Raw genomic sequence first — 21441 nt, 5'->3', positions numbered from 1 at the left:
CTCAGTTTTAAAGTAAGATGAGTGGAAAATTTTGTAGTTGATGGTTATATCTTTATGGGCAGCTGAGAAGGTAGGCATTGTATATTTCTACAGAGAGAAAAAAACTTTTGTAGTAGTTTTATGTATCAACTGGTTAAGCTATATTACCCAGTTATTTAATCAAACATTAATCAAGGTGTTGCTATAAAGGTACTCTGTAGATGAGATTAACATCGACAATCAAATTTAAGTAAAAGGGATTACTCTTGATAATGTGAGTAGGTATCATCCAATCAGTTGAAAGGCCGTGGTGTTGTTAGGTGTCAATGAGTTGGTTCTGACAACAGAGTGAAACACTGCCCAGTCCTGGACCATCCTCATAATCGTTGCTATGTTTGAGCCCATTGTTGCAGCTACTGTGTCAACTCATCTTGGCAAAGGTCTTCCTCTTTTTTCCTGACCCTCTACTTTAACAAGCATGATATCCTTTCCCAGGGATTGGTCCCTCCTGATAAAATATCCAAAGTAAGCAAGACAAAGTCTTGCCATCCTCCCTCTGAAGGAATAATCTGGCTGTACTTCTTCCAAGACAGATGTGTTCTTTCTTCTGGCAGTCAATATTCTTCACTAACACAATTCAAATGCATCAATTCTTCCTCGGTCTTCCTTATTCATTGTCCAGCTTTCACATGCATATGAAGCAACTGAAAATTTTGCCCACAGAATCCTTAATATTGCAACTCAATGCTTGGATTTTCTCTTCAGTTCTTTCGGCTTGAGAAATGCCAAGCGTGTTGTTCCCTTTTTGTTTTTCTAACTCCGTCTTTGAAAATTTCATTATTATACTTTGTTTCTTGAGCTGCCCTTTGAAATCTTCTGCTCAGCTCTTTTATCATTTCTTCTACTCGCTTTAGCTACACTAAGTTCAAGAGCAACTTTCACAGTCTCTTCTGACATCCATTTTGGTTTTTTCTTTCTTTCCTGTTTTTTTAATGACCGTTTGCTTTCTTTATGTATGATGTCCTTGATGTCATTCCACAACTCGTCTGGTCTTCAGTCATTAGTGTTCAATGTGTCAAATCTTTTTTTTTATTGTGCTTTAGGTGAAAGTTTACAAATCAAGTCAGTCTCTCATACAAAAAGCCATACACACCCCGCCATGCACTCCCAGCTGCTCTCCCCTTAATGAGACAGCACATGCCTCCTCTCCAACCTATATTCCCCGTGTCCATTCAACCAGCTCCTGTCCCCCCTCTTCCTTCCCATCTCACCACCAGACAGGAGTCGCCTGCACAGTCTCATGTGTCTACTTGAGCCATGAAGGTCACTCCTCACCAGCATCATCGTCTATCTTACAGTCCAGGCCAATTCCTGTCTGTAGAGTTGATTTCGGGAATGGTTCCAATCTCGGGCTATCAAAGGGTCCAGGGACTGTGACCATCATGGTCCCTCCAGTTTCATTAAGACCATTAATCCTGGCCTTTCTACGAGAATTTAAGATCTGCATTCCACTGTTCTCCTGCTCCATCAGGGATTCTCTGTTGTGTTCCCTGCCAGGGCAGTGATCAGGGGTAGGTGGACACCATCTAGTTCTTCAGGTCTGAGGTTGATGGAGTCTCTGGTTTATGCGGGCTCATATTTACCTTGTGTCTTTGGTGTTCTTCATTCTTCTTTGCTCCAGGTGGGTTGAGACCAATTTATGCATCTTAGATGGCCACTTGCTAGCATCAAATCTATTCTTGAAATATTCTCTAAATTCAGGTGGAATATATTCAAGGTCATCATTTGGCTCCTGTGCACCTGTTTTAATCTTCTTCAGCTTCAATTCAACTTTAACTTGCATATGAACAACTGATGGTCTGTTCCACAGTCGGCCCCTGGTCTTGTTCTAACTGATGATATTGAGCATCTCCATCATCTCTTTCCACAGATGTAGTCGATTTGATTCCTGTGTATTCCATCTGGCAAAGTTCACGTGTATAGTTGCCATTTATGTTGTTGAAAAAAGGTATTTCCAATGAATAGGTCATTGGTCTTAAAAAATTCTATCATGCTATCTCTGGCATTGTTTCTATCACCAAGGCCTTATTTTCCAACTACTGATCCTTCTTTGTTTCCAACTTTCACATTCCAATCACCGGCAATTATCAACGCATCCTGACTGCATGTCTGATCAACTTCAGACTACAGAAGCTGGTAAAAATCTTCAGATTTCTTCATCTTTGGCATGAGAGGTTGATGCATAAATTTGAATAGCAGTTATATGAACTGGTCTTCCTTATATGCGTATGGATATTTTTATGTCACTGACAGTACTGTACTTCAGGATAGACCTTGAAATGTTCTCTTTGACAATGAACGTGATGCCCTTCTTCAATTTGTCATTCCTGGCATAACAGACCACATGATTGCCCAATTGAAAATGGCCAATACCAGTCCATTTCAGCTCACTAATGCCTGGGATACCTATCTTCAAGTGTTCCATTTCATTTTTGACAACTTCCAATTTTCTTTGATTCATACTTCGTACTTTCCACGTTCCGATTACTAATGGGTGTTTGCAGCTGCTTGTCATTTTGAGTCACGCCACATTAGCAAATGAAGGTCCCCAAAACTTTACTCCATCCACATCATTAAAGTTGACTCTGTTTTGAGGAGGCTGCTATTCCTAATTGTATTTTGGCTGCCTTTCAGCCTGAAGGGCTGATCTGCCAGTACTATATCAGGCAATGTTCTGCTCCTATCCATAAAGTTTTCACTGGCTGATTTTTTTCAGGAATACAGTAGATCACCAGGTTCTTCTTTCTAGTCTGTCTTTGTCTGGAAGCTCCACTGAAATCTGTCCATTAAAGATGGCCCCGCTGGTATTTGAAATACTAGTGGCATAGCTTCCAGCTATGTGGGTATCACAGCAATACCCACACCACCACAGTACAACAAACTGACAGACAAATGGAGGTGAAAGGCCTTAAGAGTAGAATACTGTGGGAGAAGAAATTCTGCCTCAAGACTGCAGCATCAGCTCCTGCCCAAGAGTTCCTGGCCTGCTTGATTAGCCTACAAATTTTGGATTTGTCAGAGCCCACAGATCATGTAAGCAAATTCCTTGAAATCAATTAATGAATCGATTTCTCATTCTTTACCTATATATATATATATATATATATATGTATCAATCATCTATCTATTTATCTCTGTATCTATCCTACTGGTTCATTTTTCTGGAGAATCTTGACTAATACGCATTTTAAAAATGTAAAGAAGAATTGGTAGTGTTTTTTATCTTAGGTAAATATCAAACAGATAGGAATGTGTTATCTCAAGCAATAGGTGAAAAGATTAAAGATCAAAGAATTACCTATTTTATTAATAAAAGGTCACCCTGGCCATAGCCAAGATCAAACTAGTTTATTTCTTAGAGAGAACAGATAAGCAGCAGAGGGTACTAGAACCCAATAAGATAAAGTTGATGAGTTAAGAGTTCTCAATTGGAATTGGAGAAGTGACAGGGAATGCAGCCATTAACAATAAAAGACTAAAAACACAAACATAATAGAGAGATCTTTTTATCAATTATACGCATGTTCTTCAAAATGCATACAGTTAGCTGAGATGTAAAGTTTATAAATTAACAAGAGAATGCAATGTGAGAAATAGCTAGGTTAGTAAGAAGTCCAAGGTATGATGGAAAATTTTTCATGGTAGTCTTAAAGGGAAAAAAGAAAAAAATGAGACAGCAAAATCTCAGCATTATAAAAGAACAAACTTAAAGATTCAATACGTGTCCAAAGAAAAGCAGTGAGTACAGAATAACTGCATATTAGAGTCTAAGGACCTATTCTTCGATTTGATTACAATGAATACAATCATGGTCTATAAAGTAAATAATATTGCCTGAATTAAAACACTGAAATAAATGTCTTCAAAGTGGATTTGAGAGGTATAGCAAGTTTATGATCTCGGAACTACAGTGCAGTAATCCTCTTCCTGAATTAATTTTCAATGTGTCCAATACAAAAATAAAATAACCTACATTTACAATGCTTATTACATACAATGTTTATAATCCTTGAAGTAAGACACTGACAAAATTAAGAAAAACATGATAGTTACACTTTTCTTTCTATAATTTTGGCCTTAACAAAACTCCTGTAATGACACTGGCTTCTCTTCTGTACCTGACTGGAACATCAGGGATTTTTCTTCGTCAGTTAAGAATGTCCGAATGAAGGCCATATTAATGAAAACAAAGAGCACGTTAATGAATTAGTTTGATATAATTTTTTATCTACCAACATAAGGAACGGCCAACAAAACAAACAAAAAAAAGATACTAAGTAGTCCTAAGACATACTAAAGAGCATCATTCAATAAACCTAATAAAAGTTTTGAAGACAAACCATTCCCATTACCAGAGAGAAAGAAGTGTTTTTTTTTTTTTTTCTCCCATTACCAAGGAACATGAAATTGGCTAATACAAAGAAAGTGTCAAGCTTAACCACTAGAAGGCAGTAGAAGGCCATTAAAGTAATACTTGTTTTGTAATTAGTAAGGAACACTGTTATTCTCTAACACTCCTGTTGTAGTAATGTTGATGTCCCTGAGACTATTTCAAATAATCTTCAAAAAAAGGAAAAGAAAAGAAAAAGTGCTAGAGAGGCTGCACAATCACTGAATAATTATGAAAATCAAATCACTTTTTTGCCTATGAATAGAGCGAAATTAAAAAATACACACATACACACACACCAGGGTTGGAGTGTGGGGAAACAAATACTCTCATTTAAATGGAAATGTAAACTGGTATAGACTTGGGGAACAATATGGCAAAATCAAGCAAAACTTAAAATGTATGAACTTTTGGACCTATTCGACTTCTAGGAATATAGCACCAAGACATCACTGGCAACAGAGTTTATCAGGGTAAAAAACCTGAGACAACCTAGATGTCTATCAACAGGGAAATGGTTAAACAAAAATCCATATTATAAAATATTAAGCAGCATTTTTTTAACGAGGGTATACCCGCATTTTTATGCAAATAACACGCACCCTCACGAGTGCTGCCATGCCAATCCTCTTACACATATTGCTGTAAAAAAAAAAAAAAAATAGCACAACTTGCTAATAAAAATACCTCACAGGAGCAGCTGGCGAACACACACAGAAGGCACACGCATTATCTGCACAAAAAATACGGTATTTATATTTTGATATAGAAGGATTTTTACCCTAAATGAAAAAAGCCAACTGCAGAATTTAACTCTCTATATAAATACATTTACATACAATATTTGCAAAATTACACAGAAAAAAAGAAGGGTGCATATTAAATTTGGGGGGAGAGGTTATGGAACAGGATTAAGGCAGGGCTATGAATTTTGTTAAAACTTACTTCCATGCTATTTTTACCTTTTAAAACACACACATTCCTCCATAATTTATATAATTTCAATGTGTAAGACTCAAGTCAAAGAGCATTAAATGTAACAAAGAGGGTATCTGTTGTTGAAAAGCAATACAAGTCACAATGAAGACCACAAAGACCTTTTAAAAATTATGAGCACTTACATGGATAAAATTATATTTTAAAACTACTATTAGTTTTAATAAAAGTGACCTTATAACAATTTTTAAAGGCCAGGTTACATAATCAGTGGAAAATGGGTATTTAAAGACTATTAAATATACTGTGTGCTTTCACAGATACCGTAATGATCAAACATCCTGATTCCAGAGACTTTTCCTTAGAAAGAAGATCTTGAATAAAAAGCAACTACAAAATAAGACACCTTAGATTTCTTGCCTTCATTTAAAAATAGGAATTTGGACATTATAAAAGATGCTTCAAAGCATATAATGACATATTTCATCACTACCAAATTAACTGATCTCTTAAGAATATTATAAATACCAAGAAACTACATATTACAGTTGTGAGCTTAATAAAATATATAAATTGATGAAATCACAAAACAGAAAAAAATTAAATCTGAAACAAGTCATACCTAAATCATCCCCATAAAATGATTTATCTATTAATTGCTCTTTTAATGCTTCAAAACACTACGTAAACTCTTACTCCCTATCAATTTGGACAACTTACCAAAAGAATCATATAGTTTATTTTTCTTTCTTCCTCCTTCCCTCCCCTCTTCTTCCCTCCCTTCCCTTCCTCCCCTACCTCCTTCCCCTACCTCCTTCCCCTCCTCCTTCCACCCACCTATCTATCAATCAGTCATCAGGGTTTCTCTTCATCTTGTTCTTTAAATCTTATTTGTTTACTTTGTACCCCAATCTAAACATTAGTCCTTTTGTTTCACTTTCACTAGCCTAAAACCATAGCATCTAGGCATCGAGCCCCTTACTCAGAATTGGGTCTTAAAACAATCCAAATACATTAGATCTTGTAAAATACTTTAAAACAAACAAAAAAAAAAAAACCCACTGCCATCGAGTCGATTCCAACTCATAGCGACCCTAGAGGACAGTGTTGAATTGCCTGATAGTTTCCAAGGAGCGCCTGCTGGATTTGAACTACTGACCTCTTGGTTAGCAGCCGTAGCACTTAACTACTACACCACCAGGGTTTCCTATAAAATACTTAATAGGCTAATAAATCAAAGACTCGCCTACTCTGAATTACCACACAAATGACAAATCTCTGTATAAGTTGTTTATTGTTTGGGTGGGTATTTAGGGGAATAAGAAGGCAGATCACTAATTTCCCAGGCTTATAAAGAGCATTTCATTGCACTAAGCAGACAGATAAGGGACCTGCAACACACACCCATCAGGGAGGCCCATTAAGCTCCAAAGTGATTTAGAATATGTTTTCTAATGTCTCATGCCAATGACAGGTCCCTGTGGGGAGAAGTTGCTTGGCAGCCAAAATTCTTATTTATCAATAGGTAATTTGATATAAAACCTTGTAAGCTGTGCACTATCTAATCCATTATGTCATTTGTTCTTATTCGGTACAGCACTCTGAGGACAGTAAGCGTAGGTGGCTACTTAAGACAGTATTACGATAGGAAAAAATAGAATACAAAGTTATACTTAAATGAGTCACTTTTTCCCTTGCTCTCTTCCCCCAACCGTGTCCCCAAAAGCAATTGTTTTTTTAAAAGTAAACACATTTTCTTCCTCTCTCCTTCCCACCAAGTGTCAGAAGAAATTCAACCACCCTCCAGTTCCCAGAAGTCACAGGGAGAAATAAAAACATTATGACTCTAATCAATCAAAGAACTATGCAGCAAGAGCATCAGGGTCTAAGAAGACAGCTTCATGAAAAGAGCAGTCGGCCTACATGAAGGAAGGGGAAAACAGAGAAGACACTGTCTGTGGGGAGCAGGGGACTCCAGTGTAACTGTTAATGTATAAATTGCTGCAACAGAAACATACAGTCAGGAAAATAAAAGGCCAATTACTAAGGAAAATTGCTCCCAAACCAAGGAGCTACTAGAACACCTTCAATAGATGTAAGCCAGGCCTGTGCAGTACAGTTTTTCCCTTCCCACCTGCCCGCCTTTTGCTGTAGAAAAACATTCATGCAGTGGATATTACTGCAGAATCCAAGAGCAAAAAAATGGAAACTCAATACTAAAATACGAAATATTGCAATTATGAAAAAATAAACAGCGTGATGACCTGGACACCTGCCTACTGAGACAGCATGAGGAAATGAGCAAGTGCTTCGGTTTTTAGAAGATACTTACGCCCGCTTAATCAGCACTGATTTTCCCCCTCTGGTATTCTTGTTCATTTGCCACCATAAACATCTAGTCAAGATAACCCCACCCAAGCTACCAACTTATCTAAAACTATGATGAATTAAAGTGTTTTTAGAAGCTAGGTATTTTGGTTATTGTTACATTTAAATAAACTCTAATGTTCTTTATACAGCTTTCCTAGAGAGAACAATACTTAACATCCCAAAGAGAGGAAAAAGGGAAATTACCAAATGGTATAAGACACACTATTCATTAAATGGGCCCTCTGTCAAAGTGACTTCATGTCACTATACCATAACTTTGAAAAATGAAATAATAAGATAGTGTCCTTGATTAAGTAAGAAAATCCTATCTGTACGGCCTAAGCAATTTTCACCATGAAAATATAAATTAGAATTAAAATCCTAATTAGCACAATGCAGAAAAATTTGGGAAGGCTAGTAAGTCTAATTGCCTTTTTAAGCAACTCCAGTTATTACTTTTTAAGGGTAGTTAGCACACACACACACAAAATCCTCAAAACTGGACTAACATCACAATAAATGAAGTAAGATTCCATTCTACTTGGATCAATAATCATATGTCCATGGAAGCAGCAGTCAAGAGGTCAAACGACATACTGCACTGGGCAAATCTGCTCCAACAGACAGGCCTCTTTAAAGTTTTAAAAAGAAGTCACTTTGATGACTAAGGTGTGCCTGATCCAAGCCCATGGTCTTTTCAATAGCCTCACATGACATGCATGCAAAGGTTGAACAATGAAAAAGGAACACAGAAGGAGAACTGACGCATTACAATCGTGGTGTTAGCAAGAAATATTAAGTACATGGTGGACAGCCCGAAGAACAAACAAATCAATCTTAGAAGAAATACAACCAAAATGCTCCTTAGAAGCAAGGATGGCAAGACTGTCTCGTTTACTTTGGACACGTCATCAGGAAAGACCAATCACCAGAAAAGGGCATCGTGTTTGGTACAGAGTCATCGAAAAGGAGGAAAACCCTCACAATGAGATGGACTGACAAGATAGCTGCAAAAATGGGCGCCAACATACTAACGATGAAGGTGGCGCAGGGCCACGCAACGTTTCATCATGTTATGAACAAGGCGTATGCCAACTTGATGGCGACTGACAACAACAACACAAAAAACTACTCAGACTGATATTAGGTTGTTGGCACTTCATAATAAACAAAAGATTTAGATTTAGTAATAGTTTACATTAAGCTAAATTAATCTATTCCAAACTGTCCCAACCATACAATCCATTAGTTTTTGATACCATTAATTCTCTGCAAAGCTATCTTCACAGTAACTTCTCAGAAGAACAGGAGAACAAATTCACTCAATAAACATTTTATCAAGCACCCACCATGTGCTAAGCACTGTGCCACTAGCTGGGGAAGCAGCAATTTAAGGGTTTATCCCCATTTATCATCAAATCTCTGACAGACCCTAAAAGACAGTTTTTCATACTTATGGAAATGCTTAGACTCCAAAATATTAATCTATAATCACTGTCATGATACATTTTTGTTTTCATTTGTTTGTTTGCAGGGCTAATTCAATCTTTTCTCTGTTACCTTCATTCGCCTCTGGTCTTGAATTCTTGATATATGCAGAGAATTTGGCAAAGATGTCCATTCCAGCAGTGTTTGATTCTGGGTGTTTTGGTGAAAGCTTTAAGTACCTAAATAGAAAAAGTGACAAAGATTATAGATCCTCTAAAGACGCATCAGCAGAACTTCTCTCAATCAACAAACCATTTGCTAGTAGTTCCTGGACATCTTCTAAATAGTTTATTACTCAAAGAAATGCCATCGTCTGTTTTCTATGGTAGCTTTAAGATGCATTTTTCCCCTCCTTAGGAAACAACAAAGCTCAGCAGTTTGTTTTTAATTCACATACTAATATTCTTGGCAACAAAAGGGCACTTGTGCTCTATTTCCATTTTATAAATTAATACTGGGGTAAACAGTCTACTTGTTCAGAGATCTGCACCAGGCCAGCGGGTATCTAAGAATGAGAACTTAAGAGCAGCGCTGTCCAAGAGGACTTTCTGCAATGATAGAACTGTTCTATATCTGCACTGTCCAATACAGCAGCCACTGGTGACACATAGTTATTTGAATTTAAATTAATCACAATTAAATAAAATAAAATTTTACTCCTTCAGTTGCACTAGCCATTTCAAGCACTCAAAAGCTAGTAGACAGCATAGCTCTAGGGCTTGCTCAAATAGCAATGTCCACAAAATCCTTGGTATGCCATGCCCTATGCAGCAGAGAACCTTGACAGTAGGAAAAGAGTCTAGGCTGGTCAAGCATCTTGATCATCCACAGCAGGTTAAGGTCAAAAGCAGTAGGAGGCTGTTATGGATTGAATTGTGTCCCCCAAAAATGTGTGCCAACCTGGCTAGGCCATGATTCCCAGTATTGTGTGGTTGTCCTCCATTTTACAATCTGATGTAATTTTCCTGTGTGTTGTATATTCTAATCTCCATGTTAGTAAAGCAGGATTAGAGGCAGTTATGTTAATGAGGCAGGACACAATCTACAGGATTAGGTTGTAACTTGAGTCAATCTCTTTTGAGATATAACAAGAGAGAAGCGAGCAGAGAGGAGAGGGACCTCTACCATCGAGAAAGAAGAGACCGGAGAGGAGCGCATTCCTTGGACCCAGGGTCCGTACACTGAGAAAATTCTAGACCCAGGGGAAGATTGAAGACAAAGACCGTCCCCCAGAGCTGACACAGAGAGAAAGCCTTCCCCTGGAGCTGGCTTCCTGAATTAGGACTTCTAGCCTCCCAGACAGTGAGAGAATAAATTTGTTTGTTAAAGCCATCCACATGCAGAGTTTCTGTTATAGGACCAGTAGATGATTAAGACAGAGGCATATCACTCACTTCAATCCTCTACTCAGGATTTTCCAAAACTAAAAATTTCCATGGTAAATTTATAAGGGTATCCTGAACGACAGAAAAATAAGCTATAAGAAACTATCATGACAAGTGCTCTGTTGTACTGTTCAAAGTTTTTTTTTTTTGTTTTCTGTTTTGAGGCTGGGCATTTAAGACACATCAGCTTTAAAAAAGAAAAAAAATCACACAAATGTGTATTTTACATATTTGATTTCAAACACATATACTCAGTGTTGACCATGACTTTCAGAGAGGTATTATTTCTTCCTTTAATTGGAAAATGCGTGTGCAAAAGCTCAACCGTCCACTCATGCCTGCAGCAGAGCTCGCGTCAGTTCTAGTGAGACTCGCCAGAGGAAGTCCGATTCTTAGCAACATTTCAGGGAAGATCTATTAGCTTAATGGGCCTGCAAAATTTCACAAGAAAATGGTCTCTGAAGCAGTTAAGGCTTTGGAAAGAATCTCACATGGAACCAGTTATTCTGATTTACTCATATATTTTAAGAGGCACTGTCTTGCCACAATTGTTTAAATTAAAAATGGGGTTATATTTAGAAAGAAATTTAGTTCAGTTGCAAGCTGTAGTTTTAGGTTAGTTTATATATTCTTCTCATATTTCTTCTGGTTACTATTTAAAATTCAGGAAGAGATATAGCTTCTAAAAATTGGACATAGATATTGACAAGAAGGATATAAAGGAGGAGCTGTAACAGGAGTTAATCCCCAGGCTCAATATATCCCTAGGTTTCCCTTCAACTATAAAAACAACCAAACCAGCCTCCAGTTTAAAATGTTTTTACTGCTTATAATACAGTACACTCATTGACTCATTCCAAACCAAAAATAGTGCCAGGAACATAAGTACCTCTCCAATAAATCTGTGTCTTCCTCTAGCCAAGTTTCTAAAATTAGTCTTCTTTTCCCCAACCAATATTTAGCTGTACCTACTTTATCTAATAAAGTAAACCTCATGATTCTCGAAATAACTTATAGGAAGGCAGGCTTGAATTACACACCATTTATATATTCGCTTATTCATGCACACATTCATTTGCTCTTATAACTATTATCTACTATGTGCAAAGCATTGTACTAAATAAGTGCTAGGATGTAATGATGAGCACACAGAAACACACTTAATACTTTTTAGAAAGTTCCAACTAGAAATATATTTTAGTAAACAGGTAAGAATGAAGAATGACTTAAAATTAGCATACTTTTATTGTATGGAAATGGATGCTACCAGGATTCTTAAAAAACACTGCTCTCTAAAGCAAATTAAACATGTCCATTCTCCCCCATCCAAATTATTAAATTTGTACGATTAATTTAATACATATAATAGCATAGCTACACGAGGCCACTCATCCCGAATGTCTCAGTCTGCCTAAAAGGAAAGGATGTTCCAAAAAGCTTACATATTTGGCCCTCAAAGTCACTCAACAAGTTAAAAGTATGACAAAACTAAAACTCAGCTATCCTGCCCCTTAGCCCAGTGTTTCTTTTCTATTACAGAGCAGATTCTCTCTAAAAGACAAATCACAAATTCTGAACAAACTGGTCCAAAATCAGTTGCCAACTTTGTATGCATCACCCCAGACACTGAATTTTAAATAATTCGCCCGTTGTTTAAGTTTCAGCAAAGAGCTTGATCAAGCAGTGATTTACTTAATGTGAGCATTTGTTTTAACATTTAACAAAAGAAGGGCAAAGATTCAGAAAAGGCCGAGTGCCAACGCCAGAATGGGTATGAGCTTCCAGGGGCTACGGACTTCAGATCAGTCCCTTGTGCTGTATGACATCACGGACTATCAGTGGTACACTGGCGAAGAATATTTCCATCCTTTTAGGAAAGAACGCAGACATTTTCTCCTTTCTCACATTAATCTAAGACTAAAGGCTGTTGACACTGCCTATCGAATTATTCTTGGAAGTCAGTTTCTGAAATTCAGCATTCAGTGTCTGCATTTCTCATTTAAAAAAAGAAAAAAAAGCCTAACGCTGTATAGAGCTCTCCTCCAAAATTATTTAGCTTCCTTCTATCTTCCTTCTCGTCTTTTACGAGTAAATTAGCCAGGTAGAGAGGTCTGCTTCAATTAAAAATCCAAGTTTCAAGGCTTTTTGACAAAGTAGCTCCTTCATTCACGTAAAGGGGAAAAAAATACAGAAACACTTTCCCCAGAGGAGACGAGAAAGTTCATTTTAAAATCTGTAGTTACACAGGCCAACAACAGTTCTTTAATTTAACGTTTCATTAGTCTCTAAATTATAAACAACTCTAGGGCAGACAGTTGCTTGCATTTATCTATGTTTATATGATTAAATCAGGAAGTGCTCACATCAAAACACCGTTCTCAGGAGCATCAAATGCCAGAAGCATGTTATTAGAAACACTAGAGTTTTTTTTTTTTTTTTTAGAGTTTAGTCTACCAGCTTGCACAACACTTCTGCCTTTTCTCCTCATCCTAAGAATGTGAGGAGGATCTGCAACACTGGTCCCAGAGGGAAAGAGCAATGAGCCAAGATGGTCCCCAAGTACCCTACAACAACAGGAGAAAGGAAAAGGGATGCATGCACTGGGCCCAGAAGCATGTCCTCTTCCCACTCACCCTCTAGAAACAATTCCCCCTGACAGAGATTATGTTGTTTGATCAGCATTTCAATTATGGGTTGCAGCGCCCACTAAGGGGGAAGGTAGGTCCAACGCAAACACGCTGTTCCCTGTATTTTCAATGTACAGAACAAAAAAATTTCATCTGATGTTATGTACCTCACCTGCTTTTTCAAAGGATTCACTGAGTTAAGTCTGACAACCTCCTCAGCTCCACTTGCTCATCACTGTCAAGTAAACTGTCTTTGGTTTCTCTTCCACCCTTCCTCTAAGCTTAGGCTAGCCTCTAATTTTGTACTGATTAAAAGCACAATCCCAATTAAAGACTTATATTTTACCTCTTTTATAAAAGCCAGCCCCACTGAAATGAGAAGTGGAAACCAAAAAACAGAAGAAACAAATTTTTAAAGTCATATTGGCCTGGCTTTGAAAGTATCCCAGCTCTGCCACCAGTAACTGTCAATATTTGGACAAATTATTTGGATTATTCATCTTTAGTTTCTTCAAAGCCTCTGTGAGGATTAAGTGAAATAATTCACAGAATAATCTAAAAAGCATAGTGCATAAGTATTCAAGTGTTAATTAATAATAACTGCACAGACATTAGCAGCATCGAGAATTATCCTCCCCATATATAGTAAAAATTTAAAAATATATTTAGAAACTTTCTTCAGACCAGCAACTATAACACAAAGACAAGGAAAGTACCACTAGAGAGAATTTAGCATGCTATGAACACTTTATAACAGAAATGTCTTCAAGGGTTTAATCTAAACCAAAAGAAAAGCCCATCTCTGATTACAGTGTCTTTATGAATGTACCCAAACAAAAGTGAGAGTGTTAGAATGTCTATATATAAAAAGCAAAATGACAATGCTTATTTTTAAGGTCCAATCCACAGTTATTATGTCTTGCAGAGAGCATTGCATGCCACCAAAAAAAAAAAAAAAAACACCAAACCCGTTGCTGTCGAGTCAATTCCAACTCATAGTGACCCTAGAGGACAGAGTAGAACTGCCCCATAGGGTTTCCAAGCAGCGCCTGGTGGATTCAAACTGCCGACCTTTTGATTAGCAGCCATAGCTCTTAACCACTATGCCACCAGGGTTTCCACTGCATGCCAAGAAACCAGAATACTCTGATATTACCTCTACTATTTCTCTTAATGTGTATTCCCTCTGAGAGAAATAACAAGACGGAAAAATAAATTCTCGATTTTTGTTGTTGTTGCTGAAGGCCAGAAGAGAATATGAGAAAATGTCTATTTTCTCTATTTATAATTTAATACTGATACAATGATCTGTAGTTACATGAGAGGAAGACTACTTTCAATTAGTGTCTGAGGACAAGTCGGTAAACGTGAACTTCCCTTAGAGCTGGCCAACTTTAAGAGTAAAAAGAGATCAAGGGGGTTCCATTATGCAATAATCTCTCAAAAGTCATTTCCTCTAAGTTGAATGCATGCTCATAACAGTTCCTAACTCATGTGCATAAAACTTCAATTTACAGTTTACAAACATCCCAGCTTTGATTTATTGGTGTTCTAACATAGCCCAGGGGAAAAGTCAAGATACAGTTTTGTTAAAATTGGTCTGGAGATATGACTTTATTGGGCATGGAAGGAAGCTTTAGCATTTCTGGAAAGTAGAGATAAAGGACGTTTGAGGCTCTGAAAAGCACAAGAAGGAAGGCAGAGGATATGCTTCTAGAATATAGCATTAAAAAGGTTTAAGAAAATGAAATTTTAGGCTTAACACAAGATTGCTAAACAGAGGGCAGTTCTGTTCACCACAGAAGGTGGCGAGTTGTAGGCAGAGGTATCATTACTCATACTTCTCCTAGCAGCCTTCCTACCTACCGTCTCTGATCCTGACCATCTCACTGGCTGAACCACCATCTGGTCCCCCCAAAAAACATTATTCATTAAAAATATTTCTCCTGCCTAGAATGCTTGTCACTCTCTGGTTCACCTGCCAAATGCCACCTTTTTTGTTTTTTAATTAAAGCTCAGTTCAAGTTTATCTCTTCTCTAAAATTTTTCTTGATTCCACTCACCTTCCCATCCCCACCAGCCCACACCTGACTGTGCTTCCTAAGGACACGAACTGTGTGCCTTGTTCACTAGGATACTCATAGTGCTTTGCTGCTCAGTAAACTGCAGAAGGAACAAATAAATAAATGAATGGGTGAATACTGAGTGAGTGATTATTTTCGAGCCTCCTAACTCACTAATCTCATTCCTGACAATTTATTTGGACATGGAGTTTTTTTGTAGAAGTCAAAAGTTGTAAGAAGCAAGAAAGGCTCGGGTCAGAGAAAAAGACTAAAATACAATATTTCTGTTTTCAGGATAGTGAACATGAAAAACCTTAAAAGAAACCAATTATGATTTGAACCTATGCCAAGATTATAGTATGATGCAAAACTGCACATTTGCAATTTAGGTTAACTAAGATAAAAAAAAAAAATTTTTTTTTTTTATCTTCACAATACATCTGTTCTTCAACTGTACCTCACATTATAGAAATTACTTGAGCACTTTAAAATCCTTAACCGTGTAGGTTAATATGCTCAGTCTAGGGACCTGAAACGCCTTGAAAAAAGTAAATACAAAACTCTGAATCCCAAGGACAAAGTCTGAAAAGTCAATTCCCTTGCAAGTTCCATCAGAAAGTTACCTTTAAAAAGGCCTGACGGCAAATCACCTGACAGCCTGCACTACACTCCTGCTTAAACATTCTGGCTGCTGGGGGTTCAGCTTGAAACCTGGCCTTCTCCCATTTTTTTCTCCCCACTAAACTTCCATCTCTGTTTGGGACCTATATCCCTCAAATAACCAGTCTCTCCTCACCTATCTCACATGTTCCCAAACCTGCTTTTACCATACAGCTTAGCCAGCTTCCCACCTTTCTTAGAATGGCTTAATAGCCTAGCTGAAAGCCAATTCTGACATCTATGTAGCATTAATGATAAATCACCTTAGAAGGGACTCCTAGTCATCGCAAAATTAACCCTGTGAAAATTAAAGTGCCATCAGGAGAAAGGTCTCTAAGGGTCAGATAAGACAAAGCTTCAGTATTTCCACGCACATTCTGTTTCATACTCACTTAGGAGGGCATAAGACTTCTTCGAGAAATTCCTCTATCTTATTTACATCCGTTCTGACTTCATTGTTGTAAGTTATAAATGGTGGGTGGGTCCCTGGTGCCAAGTTCTGCAGGTCTGCAGGCTTCCTGTTGGGCAAAATAATGGTCAAAATCTGATCTTTTTTATGTTAAGAAGACAACAATACTTTAAATCCTCAGAAAGAGTCTTTAATTTTAACCAAAAGACAAAGTCCTTCATTCTCATTCCAAAGTAAACTTACGTGCTTAATAGAAATGGTGGTAGGATGAGGTTAAAAAAAAAAAGACTTGGGAAGTCAGCCCCTGGTCTCAACTCTGGCACCAACTCATCATGTAAAGACAGATAAGTCAGAACTTCTCTTCATGTTTTCCTAAGAGAGAAAAGCAGCTGATTCCTACAGTCCTTTCCAACAGCAAGATTCCAAATTCTGGTTCAACCTCTTTTTCATTCTCCTGGAAGTTCTGGCTTACAAGGATAACAATTACCACATATGACTACCTAATAACTACTTCAGATATAAAACATAGCAAAAGAAGCCCTGGTCGCACAGTGGTTAAGTGCTTGGCTTCTAACTGAAAGGTTAGTGGTTCAAACCCGTCAGCCGCTCCACATGAGAAAGATGTGGCAGTCGGCTCCCGTAAAGATTATAGCCTAGGAATCCTGATGGGGCAGTTCTATTCTGCCCTATAGGCACTATGAGTCTAAATCAACTGGGCAGCAACAGGTATGAAATACACCTCCTCCTCATTTATGGACTATCTTGTATCCAACATTTTGCATTCACAACAATAGTAAAAAATCTACTCTCCGACTATTTTACACATTAACGACGTATGTCTGGCAGTAACAAATGCCGAGGTGCAACACAAGAGTAACAGTGGCTGTGATGGTTAAGGTTAGGTGTCAACTTGGCTGGGCCATGATTCTAAGTGGTTTGGCAGTTATGTGATGATGTAATCTGACAGTTGTGTAATAATGTAATTTGGCAGTTATGTAATGATGCAGTCATCTTCCATTTGTGATCTGATGTGGTCATCCTCCATCTTCACATTACACCAATTTTCACATAATGACTGGACTTTGGACAACTGCAAAAATGGTGTGGGGGCAGTGTCTGACGTCCTCTAACTTCAAAAAGGGAAAGGAGAATCAAGATCAACAGCCCAAGGCTGATTCCTATGAGGTGGAAGTCAGACATGCCTCCTCTCTCCGCCATCTTTACCAGTTCTGACATCTATCGCCCGCTCCCCCCCCCGCCCACAGTACTTTCTACTTCTCTTCTGAGTTCAGTACATCATTGCAATGGCTACACAGAACTCACAGACAATACTCCTGATTATGAGGTTTATTAGGGAAGTAACAGATTACAGTTCAAGCTAAGGAACACTCAGAATACACTTCTTCCATCAGGACAGCCTCTTTTCAGCTGTGCTCACAGGCACACCTCTTCCTGGCCCTGGGCCTCTGCCCAAAGGCACTCATCTTTCTCTCTCCTGGGCCAGGAAGCCCACCATACCATCTCCTGCTGCCACGTCTCTGCCACTGCTTCTCACTGTCTTCAGGGTTACAACTCGCTCATGCTCTCTCAGTCTCCTACTTCCAGGAGCTTCTCAAGTGCAAAGATCCCGAGTCCAAAGGATGTGGTGACTCCTGGCTGTTCTTCCTTGGTGGTGGTGAGTTTCTCCCTTTCTTGCCTCTGGGGTGGCTCATTTCAAACCCAGCAGGATGGTAAAACTGACCAGTTCCCTTGGTGGGCCGCAATTACCCTAACACTCAGCCCCACCCAATCACCTGGGTGGGAGTTACAAAACCATGGCGAGAAAGGCCACACAAAAGCAATCCATTACACCACAGACCCTAACCATGTCAATAAGTGAGGAGTGGGTATAGCACAGCCAGAAGAAAAAAACGAACGTATAGCATAGCCAAAGGAAAAAGGCAAAACAAACTGGACAAAATAACATGGTGAGTAAGGCTTAAAATCTTTATTACATAAGGATCTTGTCTAAATTCATTTTGAAACTCATAAAAAAAAATCAAATAGGTAAGGGTCAAAAGCAATTGATAAGTGATAGATATAATAAGTGAACACATGGAAAATGTAAAACATCACAAGTATCAGAGAAATTCAAAGCTAAACAATGAAGACATTTTTCTTCTATGAATTAGGAAAAACTGGAAATACCACAGAATACATAATACGGTGAAATTGATATCTTTACAACTCTTCATATCAAGGAATACTGGTACTACCCTATTAAAAAGAATCATTAAGTGACAAATCATCTATTATGTTCCTCCTAACCTGCAAACACTATGGGGCAGTTCTACTCTGTCCTATAGGGTTGCAATGAGTCAGAATCTACTCTGCAGCAGTGGGTTTGGTTAATGATAAAATATAAAGCATACACACCCCTATGAAAGATTCCTTACCAAAAAATCTAATCAAGTCTCTACAAGAAGAGTGGTTTCTCAAAATGTGATCCAGGTGACTGGTGGTCCATGAGGTCAAAACTATTCCAATACTAGACGATCATTTACCGTTTGCACTCTCATTCTCTCAAGCGTGTATAGCACAGCTTCCATAGGCTACTTGGCATGTGATATCACAACATAATTAATATAGAGCCACCAATGAGAATCCAACTGTCTTCTACTAGGAAAGACATTAGAGATTTGCAAAAATATAGAACTCGTCTAATTTTTTTGTTTTGGGAAATAGTTATTTTTTATTTTAAGATGTTACTTTTAACAAGTGATAGGTTCATTATTGTTATATTTGAATTAATTAGTATTTGTTAAATTTCTCGGCTTTAATTTCTAATACAGTAAAATCTATAGGGATAACCGCATAACTGAAAGTTATCTGGTATCCTTGATAATTTGCAAGCATGAAGGGGCCCTGAGACCAAAGAGTTCATTTACGGGAAACACAGAAGTTAGAGGACAAAGTGAAATGATAACACAAGGAAGCATTGAGCCAAATCCAAAATCTGGGACAAAATATACCTCCACTGATCTACAAGTCAACGGCATAAGGAAAAAAGTCCTAAGTGGGAACTGGGAGAGACTTATGGATTAAGAAAAACTTAAGAGACATAGCAACCAAATATAATGAGTGGAATTTGTCTGGGTCCTGGTTTGAACAAGCCAACCATGGACAAACAGATATTTTGGAGATAAAAGGACAAATCTGATTATACAATGACAACAGGATGTGATAATGGCATTGTGGTTAGATAAGAATATGTCCATACTGCCTGGAGATATACACTGAAGCAAGTGTGGGGAGATGGTATGTCCCGGATTTGCTTAACATTTCAGGAAAGAAAATTAAAAAAAAAAAAAAAGAGGGACAAAGCAGATGTGGCAAACTCTTGATAACTGTACTATTATTGCTATTCTTTCATAGGTTTGAAATTTTTTCATAATTAAAGAAAAAAGGCAAGCTACAAAAAGCAATATGGCCTGACAGCACTCAGTTAAGTGCTCAGCTGCTAAGCAAAAGGTTGGCAGTTCGAACCCACCCAGAGGCTCTGAGGGAGAAAGAACTCTGTCACATGGGGTCGCTATGAGTAGGAATCAACTCAATGGCACCTAACAACAATTATAAGAATATATGCTTACTGTAAAAAAAGTGGAAAACACAGGACAGTTAAAGAAAGCAATCATTTAGAAAATCAAGCTAACTTAGAATAGTACCTCCTTCCAACCTACTTAAGTTTTAACAGAGAGATCATACTGTATTTACCAATTTTATGTTCTTTTAAAATAAGTAAGGTGACGTGTGAGCTTTTACTATGGGCCAAGCACTGGGCTTTACATGCATTATCTCACATAATCTTTACACCTTACTCCCAGGAGGGAGGTATCCTACCAGGCAGGATGCTCACAAAAAGCAAGTAACTTACTAAGGCCATAAACCTAGTATGTGGCAGAGGTGGACCATGACTCACGTTTCTCCAATTCCAAAGCCCAGAATCATTAAAAACATTATAAACATCTTAAAATGATTGTCCAATATGTCACTGTATAGTTGACTCATAATTAACTTAATCATTTTAAGGCACATTTACAACAAAAAAACGGGAAGAAAGTAAATAACATTGCAGCGCACAACTTTTATTATAAGTAAATCTTCCTGGTTTTTAGGTTACTCCCTTAGGATATACAGGCAGTCCCTGGGTTACAAACGGAAGCCATCCCTAACTGTGTCTTCAAATCTTTCAATCGAATTTGTAGGTAAGGTGGAACGGGTGAGTACGGTTCTTGTTTAGCCTCACTTTAGTGCAAGAAAAGGCTCGAAGCCTTCTCAATGATTTAAAAGCTGCACATGCAGCAAGTGAAGGTGCCTGTGATGAAGATTTTGTTCCAAGTAGGGGCTGGTTTGATTGTTTCAAAGTGAAGGTGAATTTACATAACATTAAAGAGCAAGTATGAGTTGTCCATAAATTAGAAGAGCTGTCTGTAAATTAGACGTTGGTAACCCAGGGACTGCCTGTATTCCCCAAAACTGAAATTACTGGGTAAAAAAGGGTAGGAACATGAAGTTCGTGACGCACATCTGGCAATATGATTTTAAATTTTTTATTATGGAAAATGCTTTAACTAACCAGAAGTAGAGAGAACAGGATTATAACCCCCCACGTACCCATCACACAGCTTCAACAAGAAATCAATTTTGGTCCATTTTATTTCATACACATCCCACCCTACTAACCCCCACTGGATTAGACAATGGCATTTTAAAATCCATGAAAATGTTTATATCCTTAACTCAAGTATATATAACTCCGAAGAATCTGTTGTAGGCAAATAATAGCTAAAAAGTTCTGCAGTATTATGTAGCGAAGTGTACGAAACAATCTAGATGTTTAATTATAAGGGAATAATATATCCACCGCCATCGAGTTGATTCTGACTCACAGCGACCCCATGGGGATTCCAAGGCTGTAAATCTCTGGGGAAGCAGACTGCCACGTCTTTCTCCCACAGAGCAGCTGATGGTTTTGAACTGCCAGCCTTTCAGTTACCAGTCAAGTTGCTTTAACCGCAATATATTACGCAATCAT

At 38.0% G+C, this 21441-nt stretch overlaps 1 protein-coding gene across 1 annotated transcript in view; it reads right to left on the bottom strand.

Annotated features, from left to right (window-relative positions):
- CLIC4 (chloride intracellular channel 4) overlaps positions 1–21441 on the bottom strand; it is an 89100-nt gene that overhangs the window by 6449 nt on the left and 61210 nt on the right. The window contains exons 3-4 of the mRNA XM_049878295.1: positions 16351–16476; positions 9296–9402 (exon numbers count right to left, since the gene is read on the bottom strand). Of these exons, the coding sequence (XP_049734252.1) occupies positions 9296–9402; positions 16351–16476 (233 nt within the window). The remainder of the gene's footprint in view (positions 1–9295; positions 9403–16350; positions 16477–21441) is intronic.

Source organism: Elephas maximus, chromosome 3, assembly GCF_024166365.1.
Source record: "Elephas maximus indicus isolate mEleMax1 chromosome 3, mEleMax1 primary haplotype, whole genome shotgun sequence".
Taxonomy (NCBI): domain Eukaryota; kingdom Metazoa; phylum Chordata; class Mammalia; order Proboscidea; family Elephantidae; genus Elephas; species Elephas maximus.
The sequence above is the reverse complement of the archived record's forward strand: the minus strand, read 5'-3'. Positions and strand labels throughout refer to the sequence as shown.